The 26,073-nt window shown below is 37.4% G+C and overlaps 1 protein-coding gene across 1 annotated transcript; it reads left to right on the top strand.

Moving 5' to 3' along the window:
* The first annotated feature begins 106 nt into the window (after positions 1-106).
* LOC124157875 (ribonucleoside-diphosphate reductase large subunit) lies at positions 107-23,213 on the top strand. The gene is made up of 14 exons (XM_046532938.1): positions 107-251; positions 373-461; positions 571-748; positions 839-999; positions 1,630-1,832; positions 2,305-2,530; positions 5,690-5,931; positions 9,923-10,124; positions 14,222-14,371; positions 14,452-14,673; positions 14,768-14,980; positions 15,233-15,328; positions 18,964-19,152; positions 22,326-23,213. Exons 1-14 carry the CDS (start codon positions 212-214, stop codon positions 22,518-22,520), a joined length of 2,406 nt encoding a protein of 801 aa, XP_046388894.1. The 5' UTR covers positions 107-211; the 3' UTR covers positions 22,521-23,213.
* Positions 23,214-26,073: the final 2,860 nt, after the last annotated feature.

The raw sequence follows: 26,073 nt of genomic DNA, 5'->3' as shown, positions 1-26,073 counted from the left end.
TCATAAGTATGAACAGTAGGAATCGGTATTTCTCTTTCCACCATCTTCACTGAACAGATGTGACCAATCAACGTTAAGTATTTTTCCAACAGCAAAACCCGCCAATTTTCCCGCCAGTTGCACTATCTCCGTCAGACTTGTTGGAAGTGCATTTAGTTTTGTTTCTGAAATAATTTTATTAGTTCCTTATAGTGTGTGATATTTCTACAAAATGGTATCCGAAAGCAGAAAAATGTTTGTTGTTAAAAGAGGTAATCGTTTTTGTCGTATTTTGGGGTTTTATTTAGGTGTTGTCGCAACCTTGATAGTCGCTACTACGAGTGGGAATATTTCCTTAGAGATGTGATTCCATGTTCTTTCAATCAATTTCAGACGGGCGTAAAGAAGAAGTTCATTTTGATAAGATAACATCCAGGATCCAAAAACTTTGTTATGGGTTGAATATGGATTTCGTCGACCCGGTCGGTCTTTGAGTTGTTAGCTGTGAAAGATGTTTTTTCTAGCTAATCAGTATTTTATGCTCAATATCTCGAGAATTATGTTAACCTTGCGTTTAAAATTCTTTCGCAGCCATCTATTACTTTGAAAGTGATAAGTGGACTTTACTCGGGGGTAACTACCGTCGAACTGGATAATTTGGCTGCTGAAACAGCCGCCACTATGACCACCAAGCATCCTGATTATGCTATTCTCGCGGCACGGATAGCAGTGTCGAATCTGCACAAGGAAACGAAAAAGACATTCAGTGGTAAGTTGTAGTGTAGTCGTTGCGTACAATGTTCTTTTCCTGTCAACGCCAGTTTTTCGGTTAATTCAAATAATTTTACTCTCATTTCAGAGGTGATGGATGATTTATTCAAGATGGTTAACCCGGCAACAAGAACCAATACACCAATGATTTCTGAATATCACCATGGCGTAATAATGAAAAATGCGGAGCAGCTAAACTCTGCCATTATTTATGATAGGGATTTCAGTTACAATTATTTCGGATTCAAGGTAAAGTACTTTATATTCCGTATATATGCTGAGAATCGATGTGATACGTTCCGTATAGAAAATAAAATAGCTAGATAAATGGGTATGGCAAGCAGGTACTTGCATGACAGTTTGATGTCCAAAAGGCAGCAATACCGGATGCCTGGAGTAAGAGAGTGATTGAAAGTTAATTGTAGCGTAAGTGTAGTGTCTTACCCTTTTCTATTTTGTTTGAAAGACCTGCCCTGTCGAAAGTAGGTTATTTGATCAGCTCAAATGGTTAAAGCCCTTACATGATGAAGTATCTATGTATAAAATCTCGGGATACCGCACGGTTAATATTATGTAAGAGCGCCGACGATTCGGGTACCGACTCGCTACCCATTTTCACGGCTACTGAAGTATCTAGCATCAAATGACGAGATTTTATTTTTGCTTTGTGCTTTGCACATGTTTATTGTTCTAGTCTTATCTACTATAAAGTTTCCCTAAAATTTGCTACAGGATTTCTTTTAGTATATAGGCCAAGGGAGTGTAGTTGACCCTGTTGTGGAAAATACTTTGGTCCTTCATTAACTTTGCTCACAGATATTTCATGGCAAACAAAGTTTTGGTGGAGTAAAATTTGTATTCATTCGATTTATATTTCAGACCCTTGAACGCTCTTATCTGCTTAAAATTAATGGAAAAGTTGTGGAACGCCCGCAGCATATGCTCATGCGGGTCTCAGTTGGGGTCCATGGTGAGGATGTAGAAGCAGTCATTGAGACCTATAATCTACTGTCTGAACGATTTTTTACTCATGCATCGCCTACGCTCTTCAATGCTGCCACACCTCGTCCACAACTTTCAAGGTAGGCTATGGACCCAGTCATCAAAATTATGATCTCCACTCAACAAAATTTCAAAGAATTAGTTATTATGTTGGATTTTTTAATCCAACCAAATATTTCCCTTGGCAGTTCCTCCATCCCCACAGGCCCTTGCATGCCTTCCTGTAGTCTGCCTTTCCTTCCCAGGTAAAGCACAATAGAAAGCTAAGTACTGAAGTATGACTACCTTAATAAATTATCTTCATTTTAATTATCTGTCTGGCTTTCAGACTAAGGATGTATAATGCAAAGTATTGTACATTGGAACCGCGATCTTTTGTTTTTCAAGAAAATGGACAAAAAAAAGAATGTGGGAAAACTATCAAAGCGGGAACGGTAGATTGGGGTTCCACTGTATGTTGGCAGGTGTTTTTGGTAGGGTTATCCAGTTTTTCCTTGGGATGTGAGTAGCAATTATTTTTAATAAGATTTGTTGTTCTAATTATGTTTACAGTTGCTTCCTGTTAACAATGAAAGATGATAGCATTGAGGGTATTTATGACACCTTAAGGCAGTGTGCCTTAGTTTCAAAGTCTGCTGGAGGTATTGGCCTAAATATACACTGCATAAGGGCTACTGGTAGCTACATCTCTGGAACTAATGGAATTTCCAATGGAGTAGTTCCTATGCTTAGAGTGTTCAACAATACTGCCCGTTATGTTGACCAAGGAGGAAATAAGGTACAGAATATCTATATATGTACTAAGTGTCCTTTCCTTGTTTTTTTCCCTTACTCCTTTCCATGCTTTTCAAGTGTTTATATAAGTTGCATGGTTATTCATGCGGAAGAGAAAATCTTTTTGCCTGAAATGTATTTATACCCTTTTATTCATTGAATAGGCAATGTGGTTTTTTAGTGATTTGCAATTTCAATGGTAAAAAAACTTATGACCAGGAAAATTTTTGAAAATTAATTTCTTGGTATTTATAGTCTTAAATTGTCATGTGATAATTTGAATTATTTATCTGAAGCTTAATATAGAGAGATGTTATCCTCCTCACTACAGAATCTTGCATATATTTACTATGTCCTGTTGCTGGCAACAAAGACATGTATAATAGGGTGGGCCGAAATAAGGTTTTTTTTCCTGGTCAAATTTGCCCTGTGTGGGAAAGTTGCGAAATGATATAAGGATCTTGCATACAAAATTATTTTCAAATCGGATAGTATTAACCACTGCCGCCAGAGCTCTAAAGTTTAAAATTTTACGAAAAATGAGGCTGATTTCAGAATCAAACAGCTATGAAGACTAATTTTATGAAAATATGGGTTAATGGATAATAACAAATAGTGGATACATGTTTATAGTTTATGAAAATGAAATTTGAGGTTTATTTGACAAAATCTATGGTTCAAACAATGTCTATGAATTAACAACAAAATTATTATAGAGTAGCGGCGTAATTTGATGTCTCTATCCATATATTTCATAAAAAGAATCATCATAATATGCTTCGGACCTTTGTCCAATATTGTCTCAATTTTGTTGAAAACCGCATTGGAGCGTAAACTTTGATAACAAATTTTGCCAGGGTCATCAGTTCTTTTGACGGTGCTGAACGATTCATTGCAATGAAGCAGGCAAACAAACCAATTCAAAGGTCTTCTTATGGACATTTCCATTCTCCTGATTACTCCGGCATGGCTTCCCGTCCTAACCTCAGTTCCATCGCACACAATTGCTTGCAGTCCATCGATAATGATCATTTCCTCCACTTGAAAATTCATGATGGAATCTTAGAGGCCAATAGCTTTGCTGCCACATTGGGTGACATGCCATAAGAAGCGTGAACCGGGCTCTTGAACGAGAGTTACATGCTCCTCCACTATTATTTTTCGCTTTGATTGACTATAAACGAAACCAGAGTCTTTCCTCTCGTTGAAGTAAAGCGCTTGCAGTTTAACAGTTCCCACATTCCTCCGAAGAGACATGTGCAATTTTTCCCTTTCCCTTCTAACTTTGTTCTTGTCAACAAGTACATCGACTCCTTGAGTAATCAACCCGATATCTATTAGGTGTGCAGATGCAAGTGCTGCAGAGGTATGGTTTGATTTGCAGAATTATTCACAGGATGATGCAAATCTTGGCAATTTCAAATTACTTACACTAACCTTTTTCCATGAAATCCTTTCCTTCCCTTGCATCACATAACTCTTCGTTCAATGTCATTTGATCACCTGAGTCTTCCATACAAAAGTGTTATGACATAATAGGGTGGAGCATGCGGGTGTTCCTTTTTTCCTTCCAACCTGCAAAGCCTCGTCTTCCTATTTTTTGTCTCCTGCACATCGATGGCGCCTATCTTCATTTTCCTGCCTCTTCTCTGTCCTTAGGGAATTACCATTCTAAACTAGGAATTTTAGAAGGAATATCACAAACAAAATCAATCTCACTAAAGCCATTTACATGCCGCAACATCAAAAAGCTGACGTGCGTGACAAAGCAAGTCTTGCTTCAGATCAATGAAAGCATTCTTGTTGACAGATCGAAGAATATTGCGATTATTTCCATGATATTGAATAATTCGTCAAACAATTTGCCTATATCCAACAACTGGGGTAGAGGATTTATGCCAAATGCCTTCAATGGCATAAGCCACAGTCTTCGCGATTCCCGGCACAGAAATAATGGTTTTTTAACTTTCTTCTTCAATGTACCGAGAGTACAAAAATATTTTCATCATCTCTTCATAAGTGGGCAAATCATTACTCCTGAAATTTTCGGGTGCAACAAATATCACGCACTCCACACCTGGTACACTTTCCCTCTATTCTAACCATTGCGTCAATCCTTCCGTAATCCTTTGGAAGGTTGGTTGGGGGGACACGGGTGGAACTCGATGATAGCCACTTCCTCGTGGTGAGTTCTAGGTAGTTTCTTCACGAAACTAGCAGAGAGCTACTTAGTGAAATGCTTGGTGTTCAGGTTCTGTTTTTTCTCAGCCTTGGCTGAGTTTCTTGTTGAAAATAGCTCCACAGGTACATTATTCGTCATTATGATTGATGTTAATTTCAAATAATTTACCTTATTATTACTTTTTTTGCGGGATTCTTTACTACCATATGATGACTTATTTGCTAAAATTTTAAATTCAATCGAAATAAATATTATTTTCCTGCAATTTAGCCCCCAAAATGGAATTTTAAGAAACGTAGGCAAAAATGAGTTGTGTTGTGCGGGTGGTCTATACTATAATTTTATTGTTAATTCGTAGACATTGTTTGAACCATAGATTTTGTTAAATAAACCTCAAATTTCATTTTCATAAACTATGAACATGTATCCACTTTTTGTTATCATTCATTATTCCATATTTTCATAAAATTCGTCTTCATAGCCGTTTGATTCTGAAATCAGCCTGATTTTTCGTAAAATTTTAAACTTCAGAGCTCTGGTGGCAGTGGTTAATATTATACTATTTGATAAAAATTTTGAATGCGAGATCCTTATATCATTTCGCAACTTTCCCGCACAGGGCAAATTTGATCAGGAAAAAAAAACCTTTTTTCGGCCCACCCTAATGTATAATGCTGTAATGCTAGTGGTTCATTGTATTCCTAAAGGGTGTTTTTCCACTATGCGTTTACCCTTTTGGGAAGATGTGTGAACAGATTCTCCATGACAATTGCACCATGAAGACACCTAAAGCACAAATGCATGCCCAGCTAATAGACTGTTCTTATTTCATGAATGAATCCGAGCAATTGTCCCACCGCATATTTGTATGGGTAAACTCAGTATGTAAACATGGCTAAATACATTAGGCAGGCCTCATTGACCTCATATAAGTTTATTTCTGTTGGGTGATGAACCAAAGATTTCACCTCTAAATTTCAGAGGCCTGGTGCATTTGCAATTTACTTGGAGCCATGGCATTCCGATGTGTTCGAGTTTTTAGACTTGAAGAAGAACACTGGAAAAGAGGAAGTGAGAGCCCGTGACCTCTTTTATGCCCTTTGGATCCCTGATCTCTTCATGAAGCGTGTTGAAAGCAATGGCGTTTGGAGCCTGATGTGTCCCCATGAGAGTCCTGGTTTGGCAGATTGCTGGGGTGAGGAGTTTGAGAAACTCTACACTAAGTGAGTACATGTTTGTGTGTTTATGCATGAAGTGTCAAGGTTGGCTAACCTTAAAATTGGGGTTGGCTACATTGTGGCTTTTAGCCGTTTTATCTCGTTAAAGACCCTTGCGGTTGACTTCAAAGTCTAACTTTCAGGCTTAGGAAATGAGGCTTATATATTTAATGGAAGGAATGAATTTTTTAGGTGTTTTCCGTGGAACAGTGAAAATGGAACATATGTAGGAGATTGGAAATAAGAAAGGTAGTAACTCGTTAATTGCTCATTCTAATGATTCTTCAACTCAACCTGCTTAATGTATCACTGGTTGTAATTTTTGTCCTCCTATGTCATGATATTACTAAGTATGGAATCATGCTACTTGTATTTCTTTATAAGTGACTCGGATTTTATATTTCCTCCATCTCCATCACGTCGTAAATTTCTGGAAATGTAATAAATGTCTATAAGTGTTTTCTCTTGCAAATGTAAGTTACAAATATTAGTGAATAATAATTATGTCCATCCCTTAACCTTCCTTAATGTTATTGTAATTATATGCATGTTCAGGGAATGCTTGAGAAATCATAATTTCTTTCTGCTTTCCCCATGTGTTTTCAACATGCTAGAGCAATTTGATTCTCTCAGACACCTGTCCTAAGATTATTTATGGACATGGTCGTATTGGGATTCACAGGTTACTATTCTGTCATCTTTTTCTGTGTAAGGTATACTTTTTGCTTAAATTTATTACATTATTTTGTCTAGAATAATTGTTTTGTGAAAAATTGTGGAGTGAAGTGTGAGGAGACCACTGCTTAAGGAGAATAGACATCACACAATTGGTTTGAACAACTTCTTGATGCTGTTTACTTTTAAGCTGTTCAACATCATCAATGAGCATGAGGTAATCTCCTTTCTGTATTGCCTCATGCCCATAAAGGGAGGGGCAGATGTCCAAAAGGACGATTTAATTAAACTTCTTCTTGCCCTAGGGTGGGCACACAGAAACACTTAGTAATAGAGGAAAAAATGAATGAAAAATAACAGGAGGGAACTCACTCACTCGCCATTTCTTTCGAATTTTTGATGGGATGCAGCCCATCTTTCTCAAGTGAGAAGAGGAAGAAAAGTGAGGGTAGAAGGAAGGGTGCAAAGGAGAGGGCAGAGATGGAGGGGGGAAAACGGTTGACAAGGATTTGTTGTGTTTTAGTGGGCGCGGTTGATTCCTGGTGCAGAAAACGCATGGGAAGCCGAAATGCACACCTGCTCCAGGTCCTTCAGCTATAGGGGGTGATAGATGGGGGAGGGAGGCGAATATTCCCAAATTGTGACACTCGTCGAATAGAGCATTGTGGGAGAAAGCAGAAAGAAAGGATATTGCAATAGCGGAAATTATATTGCAAGAGGAGTGATGCCGATTCATTCTGATGCACAGGGGGGTGGTAGATAGGCCGATGTAAAAAGCGTGGCATTTCTGGCACAGCAGTATATATATAGCATACAATGTTTTTTGTTGTGCAGGAAATGTCAGACGCTGATGGGAGAGGGAAGGCAAGGAATTGATTGGGAAGGGGTTTGGTAATGAGGATGTGACAAGTTTTGCATCTTGCTTGGTTGCAGGGTGAGGGCTGTGGTTTAATAGAGATATTGTGTTTGGACAGTGGTTTAGTTTCTTTTAAAATGCTGGCCAGATTTGGTGGTCTTTTAAAGGCGAGTGAAGGGCATCGTGGGAAAATTCTAGATGTGGTTGTGTTGTCCGAGAGGATGAGGAAATGGTCTTTTAGAGTCCTACGCAATACGTCCACGCCCGGAAAAAAGGTCGTGCAAAGAGAAAGAAACTGTGACGAATGTCCTCATCCTTTTCCATTATATGTTCCTATCCCTTTCTTTCCTACTCTCTGAATTTATTTTTATGTTTGCGCTCAAGGCACCGTGTGTATGAATGAAGTGGTGTATCGGCCATATTGGCTTATTTCACTTAGGCTCAGCGTGCCCCGAAATGTATGTTCCTTTCTCTTTCAGCTATCATGTGAGTGTGTATCTTTCCTTTCATTCTTGTGTCCTTGTCCATTTCTTCTGTTGGTGAGTGGTGATCTGCCCCTGTGCCATCTATTGGTTACTCTTGTGGGCCAAAGCAAAGGGTGTTTTCTATGTATAAACCCCCGCCGAAATCATGGTAAATCTAAGCGTCCTGGTAGCACAATTGGTAGAGCACCCAGCCGGCAACCAGGAGGTTCTGGGTTCGAGTCCCAGTCTGGCCGCATTTTTACCCTCTGATTTCTGGCTTTTTCCATCTACCACAGCACCGTTGTCCTCGTCCTTTTTCCATTATATGTTCCCATCCCTCTCTTTCCTTACCTCTGAATTTATTTGTGTGTTTGCGCTTAAGGTGCCGTGTGAATGGATGAAAAATAAGATATTATGTCCAGGCAAATAAATTGGACCATGTGGCAATTTAAACCTATGGCCAAAGGGAAGCGCTGGTCCCTTCGTTTGAGGCAGAGTGAGATGGTAGCAACAAAGATATTTTTTCACATTAAATATTATCTATTGTTTTCATGAAAACCTCTGTTAAAGTAACATGTAAAAATAACATGATACAATCTATCTAATTGCAACTGTGTTACCAACAAAGAATTGTTTCTGCATCGCATTGAAAACAAGTGATGCACATGTGCGATTTCGAATAGAGTACATGAACCACACAATTTCAAGGTATTAAGAGGGCGTACTGAAAAATAGTCCTCTTGCTTTGTATCAGGGGATGAGTTCTGCAAGTTTAGTATCTTTGAATGCTAGCATAAGTTTTGGCTTTTTGAATCATAAATATCACTCATTAACCTGAATTATTTTCAAGGCATGCCCTTTATTCCCAAACCACCAAATACAGCACTCATTGGCCATTTTATATCGGGGTATTATTTAACAAATTTAACCAGAGCACGTAACGAACAACCATGTCCTGGATAGGAGAAAGTTACCCAGGTGGGGCTCGAAGCCGCAACCTCTTGTTTGTCAGGTGAGGACTATACCCCGCCGACACCGAGGCCGGCAAAAGGTCCCAAACGGGGTTTTTTTTTAGGTCCCCCTCGTTTTAGTGGCCAATCTGTATTGCACTAATTATTTTTCATTTGGGTGGAGAGAAATAGCTTTATCTTCAGGGTTAGCCATTCCCTCCTTTTTATGCATGTTTTGATTTCATCTGATCTGTCATATCTCCATATATTTTTAAGGAAACTGTTCTTATCAGTGTGGTCCAATGAAGTCTGTGGAAAATAGACATTTCTATTGAGGCAACTTTCATGCTCTTATAAAATTATGCATGTTTTGGGAATGCTTGAGAAATGATTTCTTTTAGCTTTCTCTTGTGCTTTTGAACATGCTAAAGTAATTTGATTCTCTCAGACACCTATCCAAAAATTATTTATGGATGTGGTCGTATTGGGATTCACAGGCTTCTAATATTTTGGTTTTTTTTTTTGGGGCCTATACTTTGATGGGCAGAAAATTAATGAAACATGGATACTGTTATATAATAAGTTTTTAGGTTAACGAAAGTGGGTCAAGTTGTTTATCATATTGTGTGTTATTGGATGCTTTTTTTTATATCATTGTCTACTAACATTGTAAAATGATTGCTGTTTTCCTGGGTAATCCTGTGATTTATTTCTATGTTTCACATAGATTTTTAATTATTTTGGCATAAAAATGAATTTAAACTCTCAGTTTCATCTTTAGCATGATTCTCCATGAAGTTATGTTTTCTTATGCAGTAAAAACTAGTCACATTTTGAAACATCTTCACATTGAATTTGATTCACAGGAAGATGTAAAAATTCACTGGTTCTGTAACTTCTTTAATCTCTGTTAATAACTTATATTTCTCTGGTAATTGGCAAATAGTGGTGGTGATTCTTCCAACAATCCTCTTTTGTGATTAGTTATGATGTACTTAGTGATGTAAATAAGCAGATGAGAATAACATCTTAATATCAAAATTACGTTATAGGTATGAGAAAGAGGGCAGATATCGCAAGCAAGTTCAAGCTCAGCAACTTTGGTATGCAATTATTGAAGCTCAAATTGAAACAGGAACTCCTTTCATGTTATACAAAGATGCATGCAACAGGAAATCCAACCAGCAAAATTTGGGAACCATTAAATGCAGCAATTTGTGTACAGAAATTGTTGAGTACAGCTCTCCTGACGAGGTAAGTTTGATGGTCTGGTTGATATGTGTGTGTTCTGTAACTTTGTTAATTTTTGATGAATGTTATAAAGGCATTCTCTGTGGTTGCTTCTGTTTGTTCCTCTCTGTTTTTTTTCTAATTCAGTCTCCAAATTGTCTGGCATTAATAATTAGTTTACATTAACAGCACTATCACAAGCTTCACAGGTGTCAGAGCTCTGATTTTCTTTTGTTTTTTATACAGTTGGATCCATATGTAATGTCTTCGCATTTAACGTTTTTCCGCATTTTGCATTTATTTTTATGAGTCCCGATTCATTCCCTATTAGGACAATGTAAAAATTATCTGTATTTAGTGTTTCCTCATTTTGCGTTTTTCTGCATTTATGGTCGTTATAAGTTTTCCCGCACAAGATTTTTTTGCCCGATTTAACATTTTTTCATGATGGTTCATGGAAATGATTATCCAAATCTTCGAATTTCTGCTCATCAACCAGAAGAGTCTCATGAAAGTTTACTAAGAGTCAATAGAATCTACCGGGGAACGCTTCAACTGCTTTCTACCTCAAACGCAGCCCTGGGACCTCCAACTCACAAGCTGGGTGATTTGTCTTCTCGTAATGTTTCGCTTCCCTTCTGAAGCAAACACCTGGCACTTTTTGTATCAGATCCGATCAAATGGAGCAAAATCATCCCTTAATAACCTCAAACTACCTTATTCTTCACTTCCTGAACTTGACTTCGATGATTCATGACGACTGACGACACAAGTTATCCTCTGAGGGCCGCTACAATAATGGTTTTTCGTAATGTTATCAATTGATGACTTATGCCCCTTTCAACTCTACTCCCTACGGGCAGTCCATTGTTAGCTCAATATTTTTCCAGTCGGCTACTTTCTCTTTTCAAAAGAGGAGCCCCTATATCATCTGCACAGTACACCAGAAGATTCTTTCTATAATCCATTCCAAGGTCAGTTTCCACGGAGGAACAGCGAAAGAACCAAGGAAGTGTTTCCCCTGTCATGATCGTGAGTGAGAGCATTCTTTCCTTAAGGAACAACATCATTTTACATCGTAATTTAGATGTCCTGGAGCCCATTTACCGACATGCGGCTGGTTGATATTGCTATTCGTTCAAAGATATGTTCATCTATCTGGTGCTAATTTATGTCAAAATAGAAAGACAATCGGAGTTTTGACGAACTATCACGGTCCATGACTCTGAATAAATCGCTCATGCTGGAAAAAAGTCACCGCATACTCACGGTAAAATAGATGAGTGCGGAAAAATATGAAAATCCGGCAGGTATCCCTTGGTGGTTGACTTCGACATCATAACCCTGATAATATTGCCAAACTTCAGAGGCACTGACAATTTTTCAGATGAAATCCAGTTCTGTTGAAGATTAAACCTTTTCACTTAACAGAGTTTAGCTAATCGTTATTCAAGGTCCAACCAAATTTCATTAAAAGCTGCTGAGAAACAAGGTGAGTCAGGGACAAGGTGATTAGTGCGCTGCGTAAGCAACTTCTCCCGGCTCCAACTTCGACCTGCATGAGGCCGTGGATATATGACAACGAATCTAGTGTCACCATCGAGTTGAATCACAATCGACTTGTACGCATGCTAGAAATGAAATTCTCCTTTTTTGGATGACCTCGAGGCTTTTTTAAAGCCTCATAAATCCCTCCCCAAATTTTAAAAGCTCATCGAGATGAAATTAGGGCTTCATCTAAATTGTATGACTGTATCTCACCTAAGACCTGAGGGTGATGAAAAAGTATTCCAAATAAAGGGAAATTTGGAGTATTTCTGGTGTATAATGTTGATAATTTGTTGGGCTTGCGGCCAGGAAAAGCTCGCCATTGTTACCAGCATATTGATGGATGACTCGGCTGTTGAAATATCAGCAATAGTGGAGAGCCTAATGTTTCTGCAAACCTGACAGCATTTTATTAACATTGACAACAAAACATTAACCAATATGAAGGCTCTAATGCAGTGTATAACCCTGGAGGAATTTGAACATTAGGTACACAGTTCTTAATTGATTAGTTTTTGCATTATTATTTGCAAGAATTTAATGGCTGTTATTTATTGATGAGCTGTGTGCCTATTATTTTATCCATTCTCTGTCATTAACATTGACACAAACTGTTGTTGTATGTATCTCTTTTTCACCCTGGTGGATGTGCTTATTATTAAGTGTAAAATCAACTGCCAAATGAATCATGCTCCTACATAAGATAATGGGCTTATATTACTGTTGAAGCACTCTTGTTTATGTATAAATCTACGCTGCATCCTGTCTTCGTTTCCCCCAATTTTTGTGATTTTCTCATTGTAAAATTTTACAACTTACTCATGCAATCTGTAATACCTGAGAGTTTTTTAATTCAGTGTGTGCTGAAGGCCTCTATTTTATCACATAGTCAATTTGAAAAAATTATGTTATCGTCTTGAAGGAAAATTTTTCTCTCACAAGGGGAGACCAGGTATCTTGCTCCACCTTTTTCAATGCCATATTTTTTATGGCATTCAGAATGGAGAATGCATATCTGAACTGGTAGTTGTGCCATTGAAGGGGTCTCAGCTTGGCTGTAATTAATTTAATTTTCATGCGGTACTTTTAACAAGCCTTACATAGAGTGGAACTTGGTTAGTACGTTCCTCCTTAGTACGTTTTCCTCCTTAGTATGGCGATTTCTCCCGGTCCCGGTACCATCCGAACAAAATATATAAAAATTTTGTCCAATTTTTATGTTATTTAAAAACAACCAGTTGTCATACTCAGGGTTGATGTTATATTCTCCCAGTACGCTTTGAGAAAGAAGAAATGACTTAGCTTTACTTGTCCTCTTTCTATAAATATATATAGGATAAATCACGGGAGATAGACGCCGTTTTCATGTAATTATCTTCAGGAAATCTATGAAACATTGTGATTTTTACTCACATGGTATTGTTTTTCATTGTAGGGCACATTTTCTTGATTATAAAGGTAAAAAAAGTTCAGGAAGGCGATCCTACGAGAACTACCGATAGTAATTGTAATTATGACGACTTTTCCACAGATTGCAATTACCCCGACTGCTATTATTTACTTTCCTCGTTAGCACGTTTTCCTGGTTAGTACGTTCATTTTTTGTGGTCCCTTCAGAAACGTGCTAAACAAGTTCTACTGTAATTCCAAAATAGCGCATCCCCTTACAGATGGGTCAGTTGGTGTACTGGTTAGCATCATCGACTCCCACCCAGGGGGCCTGGGTTCGGTGCTTCGTCATGGCAGTTTATTTTGTAGTCTTCATTTTTATCATTCGGCGGCAAATTTTCCCTTAATTTTAATTGCAGCTAGCATATGCATGAGAGAAATTTTTTACCATTGTAGTGGAGTTAAGGTATTAAAGTGGTGTCATTTAGAACGTGGAGATACGAATGATGACTATACTAGCAAGAGTTAGTGTGTGCAAGAATATTAATTTTTTTATTGCGTATAGTGATCAACTTCCAATTTAAAAATTAAACCCACTTTTTGCGAGAGCACATGCCATTAAGGCTCGTGACGAGCAACAATGTTCATGCAGATGTAATAAATAAAAACACAAAACGAATGTAAATTGCCATATCTCTAGAACACATGCAATTCTCATTACTCCAAAGGGAGATTTCTTAAAAAGTACTTGTGCACTATAAGAACCACTGTTGCTGTATGATCAAAATGAAAATTACAAAATATGTGACGAAGCCCCGAACCCAGGCCCCCTGTGTGGGAGTTGATGATGCTAACCAGTACACCAACTGACCCATCTGTGGGGGGATGCGCTATTTTGGAATTATTATATAAGGCTTGTTAAAAGTACCACATGAAAATAAATTAATTACAGCCAAACTAAGGCCCATTCAATGGAGATACTAATGGTTCAGATATGCGTTCGCCATTCCGAATGCCATAAAAAATATGGCATTGAAAAGGGCGGTGCCAGGTATGTACTTTGTCTCCCCTTGTCAGCCAGTTCTTTCTTGTTTGCAGTATCAAGTGGTATATGTCCCTGAAAATTGATGCATAAAAGTACTCTCCATGCTGTCATCGTCTTATTTGTGAAATTTAATTTTCAGATTGCTGTTTGCAACTTGGCTTCTATTGCATTGAACATGTATGTTAAGCCTGGAAAAGTCTTTGATTTTGATAAGCTGAAGGAAGTAACGAAGGTGATCACGAGAAATTTGAATAAAATCATTGATGTCAATTACTATCCTGTTCCTGAGGTAAGATTAGGTAATAAGTGTGGTATTTGAGACGTTGCTTTTGATGGACGATAACTGATGGGAGTTCTTCATGGTTACAGGCCAAGAAGTCAAATATGAGGCATCGACCAATTGGTATTGGTGTTCAAGGGTTGGCTGATACCTTTATCTTAATGAGGATGCCTTTTGATAGTGAGGATGCTAGACTGTTAAATAAGAAAATATTTGAAACAATATACTTTGGTGCCTTAGAAGCAAGTTGTGAATTAGCTGAAGAGCTAGGGCCCTATGAAACTTACGAAGGAAGTCCAGTCAGCAAAGGGGTAGGTCGCTATTTATTTGTATTCAAGGTACTTGTTGACTATATGGCTAATTAATCTTGTTGGTTGTTTACTAATTCACAGTTTGTTTTTAAAGATATTGCAGTTTGATATGTGGAACGTAAAACCATCAGATCTTTGGAACTGGAGTGAGCTAAGAGAAAAGATAGCAAAGCATGGCGTCCGCAACTCTCTTCTGTTGGCACCTATGCCTACTGCTTCAACTGCTCAAATTTTAGGAAATAATGAGTCAATAGAACCATACACTTCCAATATTTACACCAGAAGGGTTTTATCAGGAGAATTCCAAGTAAGTAATTGAAATAATCTCATAAAATTACATTGGGTAGCAATGGTGCAGTGCAAGTTCAATAATGTGCTGTATTTTTTTAGGCCTTAGTATATTCTTGTCAATACTCAACAACTGCTAAAATGACCATGACGGAATCATCCAATATTGTTGGGTTACCAGATTAGTCTCCTCAGTGTACTACCATGGAAAACCAAAACTTGTTTCACCTCGTGTCAATAATCATTATAGATAGAAATTGCTTCTTTGCAGGTTGTCAATCATCATCTACTGCGAGATCTCACAGAGTCCGGTTTGTGGAATGATTCCATGAAGAATGAGATTATTGCCAATGGTGGTTCAATTCAGGTACTGGGACTAGAATATGATTTACCATTAGCATGAAAATGGTGGAGGCTGGTATTCATTGATTGTTTGAGGCGTAACCTTGTGAAAGCGATTCATTATTCGAATTAAAAATAACTTTGTGCTTTCACATGAACCGAAATGTGTGAATAAATAATCATGTGAAAGCACAAATTTCTTCTTTTTAATTTTAATTCATGCTATCAAGGGTAAATTTAACTGTCAAGATATGACTTGAGTACCCAATTGTTTAACTTTTAGGCTTGATTATTGTTATTTTTATAATCTTGGCTTTATCAATGCACCCACTCTCCAATTAAAGTTCGTAATTTGTTCCATGAAAGGGGAGTGCTAAATGAAACTGCTGTTTGCTTTGTCTAGCTCCATAAAGATTTTTGGATGTCACCTTCACAAGTTCCACATGGAAATAATTTTATACAGTGGAACTTGGTTAGTACGTTCCTCCTTAGTACGTTTTCCTCCTTAGTACGACGATTTCTCTCGGTCCCGGTACCATCGGAACAAAATACAGGCAAAAGTATTTGGTTAGTACGTTTTAAAAAATTGCGCTTTCCTGGTTAGTACGCTCAATTGCTAGCCGTGACGCAACCCGCAATTCGTTCTCCAGTATCCTCTTTAAGGGTCGTAAAGCTCCGAATTCAGGATTTAATTTATTATTAATAGCTATTAACATTCGTGCATTCATTCTACATATCTTTATTCGACCGTGATTTATCCAAATGCATTTCTCAATTCTTATGACGTGATGAATTTATCTGACTATGCAAAACTGCAGCCAATGAGAAGCCCTAATTTTCCCCACCCTGAGCTCCTCACCTTCTGTTGCCTCTGGAGTGCCCATTGCGCACAAATTTCACGAGTGGGCAATTGTTGCTATTGCACGAGTTATCATGATGAAGAAATGAGTCTTATCCAATTCCCACTTTAGCTAAAGCAGTACTGCACGACGTCAATGCTACGGACTGCGTGCGTATTTGACTACTGCTGCGGGAGCAGACGATGCTCTGAATCTCCACGCGAAGCTTAGCTTAAAAATACTTGATCTCGGCAAGAAAGCAGACGACATTAAACAAATTTTTAAAGTAAATTTCAACTGTATAATATAAAATCTTCTTGTAATTACGTCGTATTCTAATAATCTTGCGTGTTATTATTCGATATATCGATCGATGTAACACTCGATATGGATTTATCCCAGAAGCGAATGTGTACTGCTGTTGCCGTAATTTAAGGTTAATATAATTTTGTCCAATTTTTATGATGTTGAAAAACAACCCGTTGACATACTCAGGGTTGTTGTTATATTCTCAGAGTATGCTGTGACAAAAAAGAAATGACTTAGCTTTACTTGTCCTCTTTCTATAAATACACATAGGATAAATCACGGGAGAAAGACGCCGCTTTTCATGTAATTGTCTTTGGGAAATCTATGAAACATTGTGATTTTTATTCACATGGTATTGTTTTTCAATGTAGCGCCCATTTTCTTTATTTTAAAGGTGAAAAGAGTTCAGGAAGGCGATCCTACGAGAACTACCGATAGTAATTGTAATTATGACGACTTTTCCACAGATTGCAATTACCCCGACTGCTATTTTTTACTTTCCTCGTTAGTACGTTTTCCTGGTTAGTTTCATTTTTTGTGGTCCCTTCAGAAACGTACTAAACAAGTTCGACTGTATATGGCAACGGATATATGACAACGAATCTGGTGTCATCATCGAGTTGAATCACCATCGATTTGTACCCATACTAGAAATAAGATTCTCCTTTTTTGGACGACCTTGAAATCCAAAATGTGTGCACGGGAGGCTTTTTAAAGGCTCATAAATCCCTCATTTCGCCGAGGCAACAGAAAACGTTAAGTTGGCAAAATTCCAGAAAAACCTCCCTTTTACTAGATATTCGGTAGTTTAACATTTCGGGATTGGCGATCTTCTGCTGTCCCTTTATTTCACCCTCTTTATTGATGCAATGACAATTTTTTGAGTAGGTACTTGCACCTTTTCTTATAATATTCGAAATGCTATAGTCCCCTATATGTCACTTTTGCAGAAAAAATTTTAAAAGCTCATCGAGACCACTGAAATATGCGTAAAAATGGAATCACTAATGTCCACAAGAATATTCCGTGTGGGAATGCTTTTAAGTTGATGCATATTATAATTTTCTTAAAATATTATTATTAAAATAATTGTCATCCTCTCATTACTTATTTTTACTACCCATTTTTTAGCTAATTCCTGAAAAGTGGTATTCAACCTTCATTGGGCATAGAACACTTAATCAATGAATTTTTTGCTGCATGCAGCACCTTTCAGTTACTTAAAATATTTTTTTTTATCATAAAAAGCCATTCCTATCATAACAGACCCTAAAACCTGAAAAATATGGCAGGTCCTCATTTAGTGTTTTTCTGCATTTAGTTTTTTAAATTTTGTCCCCACTGAAAAACATTAAATCAGGATTCTACTGTACTCATAACATATTTCAACCCAGGCAACTGTATTGCAATAAATATTATGTCTTCATCAACCAATGCAATTGTGTTATTCAATGCTTTGAAAAAGTGGAAAAACAAAGAAAATGAAACTGCTTCATATTACCATCAAATCAATGTTTACACTATCAGTCACAAATGCACCAAAAATCTTGTGTGATGGACAACTTGCATAAACAGTAATTACATACATACACTTATCCAGGATTTTATGATTGCGTGAAGTATTTTAAGGAAAAACAACAGTAAGAAGACTTTACAGGAAACGGCCGTATGCCAGTTGTAAGAAAGGGTGAACCTTGAGGAAGCATCACCATGTCCTTGGTGAAGACATCACTAGGCTTACAACTTCATGCCAAGTGATACTGTGATTCTTTACTGGCTGCCTTGTAGAACTCATTCCTAATGCATATCGGAAAAATAGGAAGTGAAAACTTTCATTTGAGTACTACGAATAACTAAATGAAAAAAGGCACAGAATTTAGTCGAAAAGTTCACCAAGTAGTCATGAAAGCCTTGATTGAACTCTTTTGAAAAATTTGCTTCTTTCATGCAATTTATTATTGGCGACATTCAGTTTTTAAAGTGTTACAAGGATGCGAAAGATCCACAGAGAAAAAATCATTTGCCTTGACCGGGATTCGAACCCGGATCCCCCGATTTCCGGTCGAGTGCTTTAGCCAGTTAAGCTACCGAGGTGTCATTCTTCCCTGTGGATATTTTCGGACACTACCGGACAAGATGTAACTGGACTGCTGAGCATATGATGCCACAAGAAATCCAAATCGTGCGCACAGCGCCACAGCCGGAGAGCAGGCCCGGACATAGAACACAAAGAGGTGTTCGCTCTAGACTAGTTTAAAGTATACCGGGGTTTTCCCTGCAACGACCAAATACTCTTATGGCAGTAAATAATTCTGATTGCAGCTCTGGGGGCTATGATGGTGGGGTATAGCATCATTTTCAAGGCGTTAATGCAGGGCTGAATGGCATTAAGCTTGAGCAGGGTCTCAATTGGATCAGGGTTAATCAGGGAGTGGGTGTATTGTTGCTCATATGTTGCATCATTTAGGTCTCATGCTGTTTATTTTACCTAATAACGTATTTTGCTTTGTAGAATGTGTCCGGAATTCCTGAAAATTTGAAGCTGCTGTACCGAACTTGTTGGGAAATTCCCCAGAAGAGTATTATTGAAATGGCTGTAGATAGAGGAGCATATATTGATCAGAGTCAATCTTTGAACATTCACATTGCTGAACCAAATTATGGGAAACTTACGTCTATGCATTTCTACGCTTGGAAATCTGTAAGTACCAGTGTATTTTTTGTTTTTTATTTACCCCTAATGATTAGGAACATAACTTTTTTGAAGACCTCAATATTAGATGATGCATGGCATTGTACAGCATGGATGCCATCATACTCGTTTCCTCACAATTGACTTACACTATAGTATAGATGGATAATGTAAGCATTCTTCCTACCTGCATCACCCATGTGCTCTTAATTCTGAGCATTATATAAGTATAGGAAGTAAGTTACTAAGTGTAATATGGACAATTATTTTGGTATAATTTAGGGATGGTGGGATTGGATTCTTCGGATCCAAATATCTGCGGATATTGCCCTCCATCGCATACTTCGGATCCACATTCGCTAAAGGCATCGGATCTGGATCCGAAATTTTAAATTTATGCTTCAGTGAATGCTGCCTCCCATACGAGGGAGTGGAAATAGTTTCAATTCTGCCTTTGCGTGTGCCATTGCACTGCGATGCTTGGCCTACTCATGAACCATTTTGTTTAAAAGCTCTCATAGGAGTTATGCAATAGACTTTCAGCCGCAAAAATTTTTACGGCAAAATACAACTTGAATGTAGTGCGACTCTTTCAAAGAGATTGAGCTGCCATCGGGAGAATCTCTACTCCATAGGATAACAACCACGTCAAAAGTGACTACGTCGCCGGAAAAAAAATCACCCTCAGCCATCCATCACCCCATGCCTCTGATATTTTTTTTCCTTACAAGACCACACAGTCCATAAATCATTATCTTAAAAGGAAAATATCAAGTCACAAGAGAACAATCGAAGCATGTTTCATCCGTACCCCATCTCACCAACTGACCTTTTTCATCTTACGTGCTTCAATTCTCTGTTTCTGCAGAACAAATGCTATGTGAGCCACTCACTGGACCTGAATATGTCTTGATAGTTTTCGGCAATTGGATGACGTGTGTGAGATTCAAGAAAGAATGAGACCAAACACGTCAAATTTCCGGCATATTTCATTTTTTTTAAAGCTCAAATCGACTGTAACAAGTTTTTTTTGTTACTACCAGGCCATTCCAATATTCAACATAGTGCAAGCAGCACAATTTTCAAAGAAACCAGCATGACATCAATTCCGTCAAGCAAGATCCGACCCGGAAACGACAACTGTATACTTCACATACGTCGCTTCGCTAGCTTCGCTTTGAAGGCAACAACGTCACAAAATACCAAGGTCTAAAATGTTCGTCCGTCCTCATTCATTGTGGTGTTGCGTGAAAGACGAAGGGATTGCTCTCCTTCATGCACTTGTGCTACCCACCCCTTCCTCTTGCTTAGTGGTCGTCTGGTTTTTCCTGCAACTTGTCTCACGTGACGCTAAATGTTTTTCTTAACTTTGTTAATTGTGTTGCAGTTTTGGCAGTTGCAATTTAATTGAATGATATACCTATAAAAATGTCATCCATTGTGTAGAAACATTTTTATTAACATAAAGGGACATTTACATCATGTGAGTGGACTGTGACGTGAAACTATCGCGAGGAAGTGGAAAATCCACCTCACCGCAACTGAAGCAATTGCGGGTGAAACACAAGTCAGTATGCCATGAAAAAGTGATGAAATTCTGGGGAACTTGTGTGAGGAATATCAAAAATCAGTCAATGGCTTATCCGAAGATTGAAACCTATTTTCATTTCCAAACGCAAGCGTAACGGTTTACATCCTGAGCGCGTAAAGATTTTATCATTTTTAGAAAATAATTTGGAAGCTTACAAAAATGATTTTTAATCGGAAAAATATTTAGTCATGTATGTATATCTAAATAGCATTCCTTTGATTGTATTTACCTAGAATATACTTGAATAATTACTTCTTTTTATAGCAGACAATTGAAAATGCATCAGGATCCGAAAATCAAGGATCCGGGCCCAAAAAAATCCTGGACCCATCCATCCCTAGTATAATTAAATGTATACGTACGAATTTTGAATGAGTTCGAAGCCTTTAGGAGTAAAAGCTGTTTCCAGTTACTCAGTTCAAAATTGACTGCCTTTGTCCTTACTGCAAGTTTTTGCCCTTGGGCAAACATTATAAATAGTCACATCATCCTTAAGAATACCATGCTTCATTTTTTAGCCATATGGAGTGATATTCATAGCACATATGTAGTTCTGTATAGGTTGTCTTAGTGATAACTTCAGGTTTACCTCTTTTCTAATCCTTATCTTGGTTTGATGCCATCCGTCTCTCATCAGTTTGGCCACTGTCACGCTTCCTGATGAATTCTGTGGTTGTGTAGTCAACAATGGTATGTGGTGTGTGAATTGGCTGGTAAAATTCATTCCTCTCGATGTTGTAAATGTGGTCAAAAGTATTTTTAGTCATGTGGTTTTATATGAACTGTATTAATCATGCTTTATTTTTCCATTTATTCTCCTCCTGCAATACGCATACTCTCCTTTTCTTTTTACCTCGGTTATCTCAATCCAATTTTCCGTGCATGGCAATACAAATACATGCATCATTTCATTAGTACGGTAACAAAATCTGCATAAATTATCTTTGACTAATTTCTGTGAGATTTGTTTATTCATCATGATTTCATGGCTGTAGCACATGAAAAACTTAGTGATGGGAATCTTGTCCATACTTGCATGTGAATTTCTTATGTCATCACTGAATGTATGCTTGAACAAATTGAAGTTATATACAGTGACATAAAATGATTTTCCAATTGTTTTCTTGTGTACCATTTACTACATAATTATGTAACAATATTGTCCATCACTACCAAGAATTCATTTGGCTTGTGGCTTCTTATATGTTGGCAACTGATGACTGATTTAATCAAGTTACTTTTTGGAATTAAGGTTGCTGTATTAGTAATGTTATTTGTCTATGTGACTTCTTTGTTTCTGAGAAGTGTTTGTTACCTTAAAGTGGATAAATGGTGCATAGAGTGCGTTAAAAGGCACCTTGGTTTGAAATTAATTCACCTTAGGCTAAGATTCAATCTGTTTAGTGGTTTTAATATGGTATGTATTTAAAAACTTTACCAGAAAGGCTAATAGTCAGTTTGGGTCATGCCAAAGGTAGGTACATGTATTGTTTAAGACATGGTACTATCAACTCAAGGTACATTGTGTGTGTTATCAAGGGTGCTTACAGGTTAATGATACCAGATGCATTTTAATTTTCTTATCTTGCAGGGCCTGAAGACTGGCATGTATTACCTTCGCACAAAGCCAGCAGCTACAGCTATTCAGTTCACTGTTGATAAATCTAAACTCCAAAAAGCTGTGACTAATGGAGTTAATGGTACTGAAGCTAAGAAAACAGAGAACATGAAGGCAATGGTTTGCTCCTTGGAAAATAAGGATGAATGCTTAATGTGTGGATCATAGTAAGTCATTTATGTGGTATGTGTGATAAGCTGTCAGCCATTGATCCTTTTCATCTGTAATAGTGGCTACATCAAAGAAGAACTGCTTGTGGCAATCTACTGTGTAACAACGTCCAGAACTTACTGTCATGGTTCCTTGGGATTAGTTAACAGGGCTCAAATCAAAAGACTTCTTGAAATCCGTCACATTTCATTGTAATTGTACATGGATGGGGTGACCTAGTTCTCCCCCCCTTTATTTGATCTGTTCCCTTTGTGTATGTGTAACTTGCTAACACAGAACTAGTTCTTGGCCTCTTGTGACTAGTATTAAACATGTTAAAATTTATGGAAAGCCCCTATTTGGTATTAATTTTTGGGGGTTACCTTTTATGAGATTTTATGTACTTATTTCCAGTGAGGCAAACATGGAAACTCATCCCAAGTTGGAGGTTGCTCGAATTTTAGCTTTAATATTTCTGTGGACTGGCACTTCAGTCTGTTTTAAAGTCTGCTGTGTTTTGAAGTTTTGCTCTGTTGCAAAATCTTTTTCACTACTTAAATGTAATCACCCATAGTTTTTGTGGGCAATTGTAATTTCACATTTTTGTTCAAGTACTCATTGTGATTTTCTATACTTTTCTACGTATTGTGATCTGTCTTGGTAATCTTTTATTCTTTTTTATGATGAATAAAAATGTGACTTTATAAATTATATTTTCTGGAGGACAGTTGTGCAAACCCTTAGATTCTCAAAAGAATCATCTCTCTCTCTTACAAATTTCATAATTTGTTGACAATTTAGTGGCTGTTAATTTCAATATTATTTCTGGGATATAACTTACAATTTCCTCCTCAAATCTACATACCTTTTTGAAACATGGAATTGAGGAGTTTTGTTTTTAGGAAAACAAGCATGTATTTGTCAGAAAAATGATTTAGTCCTGACTTTTCAGCTAAATATTTGCACTCTGAATATACTTTTCATATTAGCTTATGTTTCTCTTAACGGATCATCATTCAGATCAATTAGAAATGAAAGATGTCTTTACATAGTCTAGTATTGCATATTATGGGCTAAAGTACAGTTCATGAAATTACCTTGGTTGGATAATGAATACATCTACTTGTCCTTGTCACTTTTAATGAATATGTTTGTTTTTACAAAATCTTATTATGTATATTATCAAGTTTCCTGAAAACCTCATAGAAATGTTATGGAAACAAATATAGGTAAAAGCAATGGCTTAACAGTTTTTTTAGCAAACGGACACAATTCAATGTCAATACTCCAATATTTTACCTTGGCCTTTACCAATGCCATTTCACCTACACACTTACTTTTAGGCTATCTTGGAAGAAATACCTAGGATAAGGTTGAAGTTTGTTCAGTTGGTCTGTGGTCAACGCATACTAACTACATAAATGGCAAGATAGATTTCTGCTCATTTTTCTTTTTTGCAATTTAACTGTGGGGTAAATTTAATTTGAGTGTTGTTTTGTATAGTTAATTAGTTAATTTGCTCTTTTCCAAGTTTCAATTTGCTTGTGTGAAATATCATTAAAAAAATGACTTCATATGTACGTCATGTCAATGAATTTCTGGGATCTTCTGCAAACTTTAAACACAATGTAATCGTGTGAAAGATAATTTTCGAAGTGGGAAGTTTTATTTGAATCTCTTTATTATCAGAGTTGCCATCTAGAGTGGAGTATGAGAGGGCTATAATTTAGCCATAGTATTAAAAGTGCACATAAAGGAATCATAGGCTTTAGAAGACTACCTAGTTATTAATATAGAAAGTGAACTGGAGGAAAATGCTTAAAGATTACATGCTGTAGGTCATGGCATTAACTTTTCAAAAGTATGTAATGCATAGTTCAATTATCTGATGCATTTGTCATCTTCAAGAGGATCATGAGAAATCATACAAATGAGTGATGCCCATGGCTATCTCAACCAGCCTTCAGGTTGTTATTTTGTTGGTCAGGAGTAAATTCAGGGAATATAATGTTGAGATTGTTGTGTATCTATTCAGGGGCACAGCTAAGAATCAAGGCTAGGGGGGGTTTTAGGTGCTACTAATACTTAAGGGTGTGGGGGGTATTGCATATCCACCAGGGTAAACAGGAGTTGCTGTGCCCTCCTCCAGAAAATTTTTAAGAATAATGGTTCAAAATGGTGTTTTACGGCTTTCTGGGGGATATTTGGTCGATCCTAACGCTATTCTATAAGTATTACAGATCCAAATAAGTTTAATGGATTAAACTTAAACATTTCTCTGAGCTCTTGGGGGGGCGAGAGATTTTATCCCCCAAAATCCCCACCACTGTATCTATATTCTCTGGCGTAGCGAGGGGGGGTTTGAGAGATAAACCCCCCCTTAGAGCTCAGAAATTTTTATATTACATAAATACATTTCACTTAATAGGATTAATATTATTATGTAAATCCATTTCACTTGATTGGATTAATATTATTTATAGAATAGTGTAAGGATCAATGAAATATCAGAAAGCTGCAAAACTCACCATTTTGAGCCATTGATCTGAAAATTTTTCTAGGGGAGGGCCCTCACACCTCCTGCTTACCCTGGCGGGTATTCCACACCCTCACACCCCTCCAGATCAGTTGGGCCTAAAACCACCCCTATCCTTAATTCCTATCTGCACCCCTGTCTTTATTTGCTGCCCTCATGTAAAGTTGTCAGATTACCTGCTGCCCATACTGCTATGGGTAAGGACTGAGTTTTGAGTACTAGGCACTAGAGTTACTCAATAATACTTTTTCCGTAGTCTTAGTTACTACTCCGTTCCTGTATATGCAAAAGGAAATGATTTTTACTCTTAAATGCTTGGAAACTATTGAATTGAAATAATGCCATCTTGTTGAACCACAATTGTCATGTATATCATTTTTCATGTTCGGCATCTGTGGTGAAAGGGATGATCTGTGTCAGCAGATGAAACATTGAAATAAGGAAATCTGATCAGTCTATAGGCTGTACATCTTTCAAAAGCCTTAAATTACTCTTGATTTTTTTTTCTGGTAAAAAAGTGAAGTGATTTCCAGGCATAAATTTTATCTACTGTTAAATTAAATTCGGAAGATGAGGCCTGCATTTTCTAATAAATACTTTTTCAAGCACTGTCTTTTTCATGGGTATATATGCCACATTCAAATAAATGTGTATGCAGCTTTATGATAAATATGCTGTCACCTTTTGAGTGCTTCAATGTGGAGGATTGTAATGATAGGCAAGGGTGTAGATTGCGGAAGACTAAATCACGGAAGTGTGAATTTCTCACCGGCAAGGCATAAAGGCCAAATCCTTTCCTTGAGCTTGATACCTGTATCAAGCAGAGTGGATCAAGGGGTCCGAACTCACTCCCTCCCTCTGTTTCCGAGGTATGTTATTAAAGTGTACCTCCAAATTATTTCCACCCTTAAGGGCGTGCCCAGGATCATAAAAAGGGGGGGGGGGGGGCAAGCCAAGTTGTGACATAAGTTTATGAGATTATTTCCTTGAAAAAAGTTTTATTTTAGTTTCATATCTTATACCAATACATATCAT

Source organism: Ischnura elegans, chromosome 4 (assembly GCF_921293095.1).
Source record: "Ischnura elegans chromosome 4, ioIscEleg1.1, whole genome shotgun sequence".
Taxonomy (NCBI): domain Eukaryota; kingdom Metazoa; phylum Arthropoda; class Insecta; order Odonata; family Coenagrionidae; genus Ischnura; species Ischnura elegans.
The sequence above is the reverse complement of the archived record's forward strand: the minus strand, read 5'-3'. Positions and strand labels throughout refer to the sequence as shown.